Source organism: Gekko japonicus, unplaced genomic scaffold (genome assembly GCF_001447785.1).
Source record: "Gekko japonicus isolate JY-2015 unplaced genomic scaffold, Gekko_japonicus_V1.1 scaffold3084, whole genome shotgun sequence".
Taxonomy (NCBI): domain Eukaryota; kingdom Metazoa; phylum Chordata; class Lepidosauria; order Squamata; family Gekkonidae; genus Gekko; species Gekko japonicus.
The window spans coordinates 62638-66471 of NW_015176071.1; the positions used below are offsets into that span (position 1 = coordinate 62638).

The 3834-nt window shown below is 50.7% G+C and overlaps 1 protein-coding gene across 1 annotated transcript in view; it reads right to left on the minus strand.

Moving 5' to 3' along the window:
* The window catches only part of MYO7A (myosin VIIA), a gene marked incomplete at its 3' end in the record, with an annotated part of 151777 nt that overhangs the window by 61531 nt on the left and 86412 nt on the right, over nucleotides 1-3834 (minus strand). Inside the window, exon 23 of the mRNA XM_015426720.1 lies at nucleotides 856-1059. Coding sequence (XP_015282206.1) covers nucleotides 856-1059 — 204 coding nt within the window. The remainder of the gene's footprint in view (nucleotides 1-855; nucleotides 1060-3834) is intronic.

Here is a 3834-nt window from a genome sequence, read left to right on the forward strand (position 1 = left end):
CCTGACATCACCGGAAGTGTGTCATAAGGCCACACACCCCGCCCCCAACGGTCCCGGCCCCCGCCACCGGCCTTGCAGCTCCACTGTCGAGCCCCATGAGGGGCCCGGCGGTAGACCCGCAAGGTCGGTGGGAGTGCAAGGAAGCCGCCCCAGGCAGGCAGGGGTGGGGAGAGGCAGGGAGGAAGCAACTTACCCTCCCTCTTCTCCTGCCTCCTCCTGGCTGAATGAGGGCCGGAAGCGGGGCGGCCGGAAGCAGGGGGCGGGGCTTCGTCATGTGCCCCGCCCCCGTACCTCACCCGGGGGAACTGCGATCCCCCGCGATCCCCCCCGAAATTACCGCTGGGCCTGAGGTAACACTCTCAACATATAATTTTGGTGGTAAGCACAATCCCCTCAGAATCCCCTGTACACTTTAAACTATGAGGCTCTTGGTTGTGAAGGCAACCAGAGGTCGAGGTGTTTTTATGGTAAAGTACAACCACCGCTGTTGTGATAGAATGATAGTACAGCCAGACTGAGGGTGCATTCAGACGGGCCATTTAATCCGCTTTCGGCCCGCCTCAGAAACGGATTTTATCTGCGCGATCACACGGTCAACAACTGCCTCCCGTCCCCAGCCATCGCTTTCCGGCTCAAAACCGCTCTAACCCGGAGTATTTTGACACCAGATCCCCAAGTGGTGTTTTCCTGATTCTCTGGTTCCAGCTGCACTTTTCTGACGCCTGATCGCTCCTGCGGTGTCGAGCCACCTCCGGTTTAAACCCCCTCCCTGCTCGAAAGCTACTTAAGGCTTCCGCTTTTCACTTGCCATTTTTTTAAACGACAGATAATGGATAAACTCCCCCATTTCCTCACCAGCTGGTCTCCCTCATCCTCATGATACAGGAGCGGCTGTTTGAGAGGACGGCGGATATACGTGTGTGTGGTCGTGCCCTGGAAGTACGTGGCAGCAAATTTGGCAAATTTGTACTCGGAGAGATCCTCCTCCTCTTCCTCCGGCAAGGGTAAGGCTGTATCCAGGTCATCTTCCTCCAGCTCCTTTGGAACCCTCTCCAGATCCTGGGTGAGAAGGTGAGAAACCATCAGAACAAGTGCTAGTCTGATTCAGATTGGAGCTCTAATCTGGGTCTCGATCCCGGGGGCCTGGGGTCACCAGGCGGTGTTGGGTCCCCGACCGAAGTGCTCTTGGGGGTATATGTGGGGAAGTTGCAACTAAATTTGAAGTTGCAACTAAATTTAAGAAGAAATGGCAGGTCCTCAAGACAGAAATGCGATCTTTTCCAAAGTGATTATACCTCCCCCCCCCGGGAGAGCCTTGCGCTCCACTGATCAACATCTACTGGTTGTCCCTGGCCCCAAGCATGTCCACTTAGGGGTCCCTGGCCCAAAGCATGTCCACTTAGGGCCAGGGCTTTTTCTGTCCTGGCCCCTACCTGGTGGAACATGCTCCCACTTGAGATCAGGGCCTTGCGGGACTTATTACAGTTTATTTGTTTATTTATAATTCGATTTATATCCCGCCCTCCCCTAAGGCTCAGGGCGGCTAACAATTGGGGCAAAAGCCACAATTAAAACAATTAGAACAGGATAAAAACATAACAATAGTACAACAAAGTGCTGGTGCTCTGATGTTCCCAGTTCCAAGATGGGTTCTGGTAGGGTGGATCTGGACCAACGACCTAAGTTCCAAAGCGGCAGATAGCCAGTCTTCTTCCCAGGGCCCACTTGCACCCTGATGGCATCTCTGCCAATTTTCGGCGATGGTGCATTGATGGAACAGTAGTGGTGGTGGCGGCTCCTACTCGAAAGCCTGGCGGAAGAGCTCCGCTTTGCAGGCCCTGCGGAACTGCGCAAGATCCCGCAGGGCCCGGATCTCCTCCGGGAGCTCATTCCACCAGGTAGGAGCCGCCACCGAAAAGGCCCTGGCCCTAGTCTTGGCGAATTTGACGTCCCTGAGGCCTGGGGTAGTCAAAAGATTTTGGCCCCCTGACCGTAGTGCCCTTGGGGGAACATATGGGGAAAGGCGGTCCCTTAGGTATGCCGGACCCTGAACAGTTCCGCCGGGCCTGTAAAATGGAGCTGTTCCGCCAGGCTTTCAGCTGAGGTGGTGGAAACCCAATTACTTGGCCTCCCTGCACAGAAGTTGCCCTATCTGCCCTATGCGGAGTCCTGGTATTATATGAGCTTGGTGTGACTCCAGTTACCATCAGTCGGGCTTACATGGGATCTGAACTGTTATATTTAATTTGCTATCTTTTAATTGTTTAAGGCAGGGGTGTCAAACATGTGGCCTGGGGGCCGGATGAGGCCCCCGGAGGGCTTCTATCAGGCCCGCAGTGGAACTGGCTGTCTTCTTCTTCCAGTTCTGCTGCTGCTGCTGAGTCATCGTAGGTTTGCAGCTTACAGATACACACCTGAACGGCATACTCAAGATTGCAACAGCACAGACATTTTGATGCAATAAATCAGAACACGAGGTGTCAGTTATCAGACAGTCACTGTTAAATAAACAAAATATTGCAAGAGTGTGGATGTTTTAAGCATGTTTTTATTTTAAGTAAAACCCCTTTTTGTGTTTGTGTCCTTTATAAAGTTTATATCTCCTCTACCTGGCATTACATTTTATGGCACACGTGGCCTGGTCCAGCAAGGTCTCATTTATGTCTGGCCTTCATAATAATGAGTTCGACACCCCTGGTTTAACGTTTTTAAACTGTTTCAAGAATTAATTATATTATCTGGTTTTAATTGTCGATGTACTTTATTGTTACCTACCCTGAGCCCATCCTGGGAAGGGCGGGATATAAACTTAACTAATAAATAAATAAATAAACAAACATTTGTCCTGGTTTCAATGCTTTTTTCCCACCGCCTACCCACAGCATCGTGGTGCATTCGTGTACCTCCCATGGTTTTCCCAGTTTTTCTCCATTCTGTCCCCCGAACTGCTTTGCTGAGAAGTTTTGGGAAAAGATCACAGCAAATCCTGGATGGCGGCTATGGCGGGCAGGGAAGTTCAGATTTTCCAAGTCCCGCCTACACGGCAGCAGTTTTCTCTGCCCCAGTTTCTTGCCCCTGCTACCAGGGGAGAGGAGGTTAAAAACCAGCAACTGAATATTGTTATAGCAGTGTCTTTCAGCTCCTCTGAATTTCCAGCTTTCACGAACAAAGTTAGTTGCAGAGATATGCCCTTGCTGTTGCAGAGATATGCCTTTCCCTTTATATCTCTGCAATGAAAAGGGTCTACCCCCCCCCTTTTTAATGAAAGCTGGAAATTCAGAGAACCTGATGTGCATATTTCCGTATGGTTATAATGAAATTAAATTGCTGATTAAAAGAAAAACTGAAAAATCGCCTTGGGGTGGGAGGCTGCCGCGAGGGGACTGAGGCAGGAAAAATGTGGGGAAACGCCACCACGTAGCAGCCATAACAGTTGTCGTGAAACTACACAAACCTTTGGGCACGTGGGAAACACCTCTGTTCAAATGGTCTGTTTCAACCCTTGCATAATGTCTCAAGTTGCCCTTAGGGTTGTCACCTCTGGGTTCGGAAATTCCTGGAGATTTGGGGGGTGGAGCCTGGGGAGGGGTTTTCGGGAGGGGAGGGGCCTCGGCAGGATATAATGCCACAGAGTCCACTTTCCAGAGGAGCCATTTTTTCCCAGGTGAACTGATCTCGGCCCTCTGGAGATCAATTGTAATAGCGCAAGATCTCCAGGTGGGCTTGAAGTTAGAAAGGACTGGATTAAGAAACTACTTTTGATGGTTGAAATGGACAAAATGACAAGGAAATTAAACAATTTGGAAGCAGAAGACTTTTTTGCAGACTGGAAAG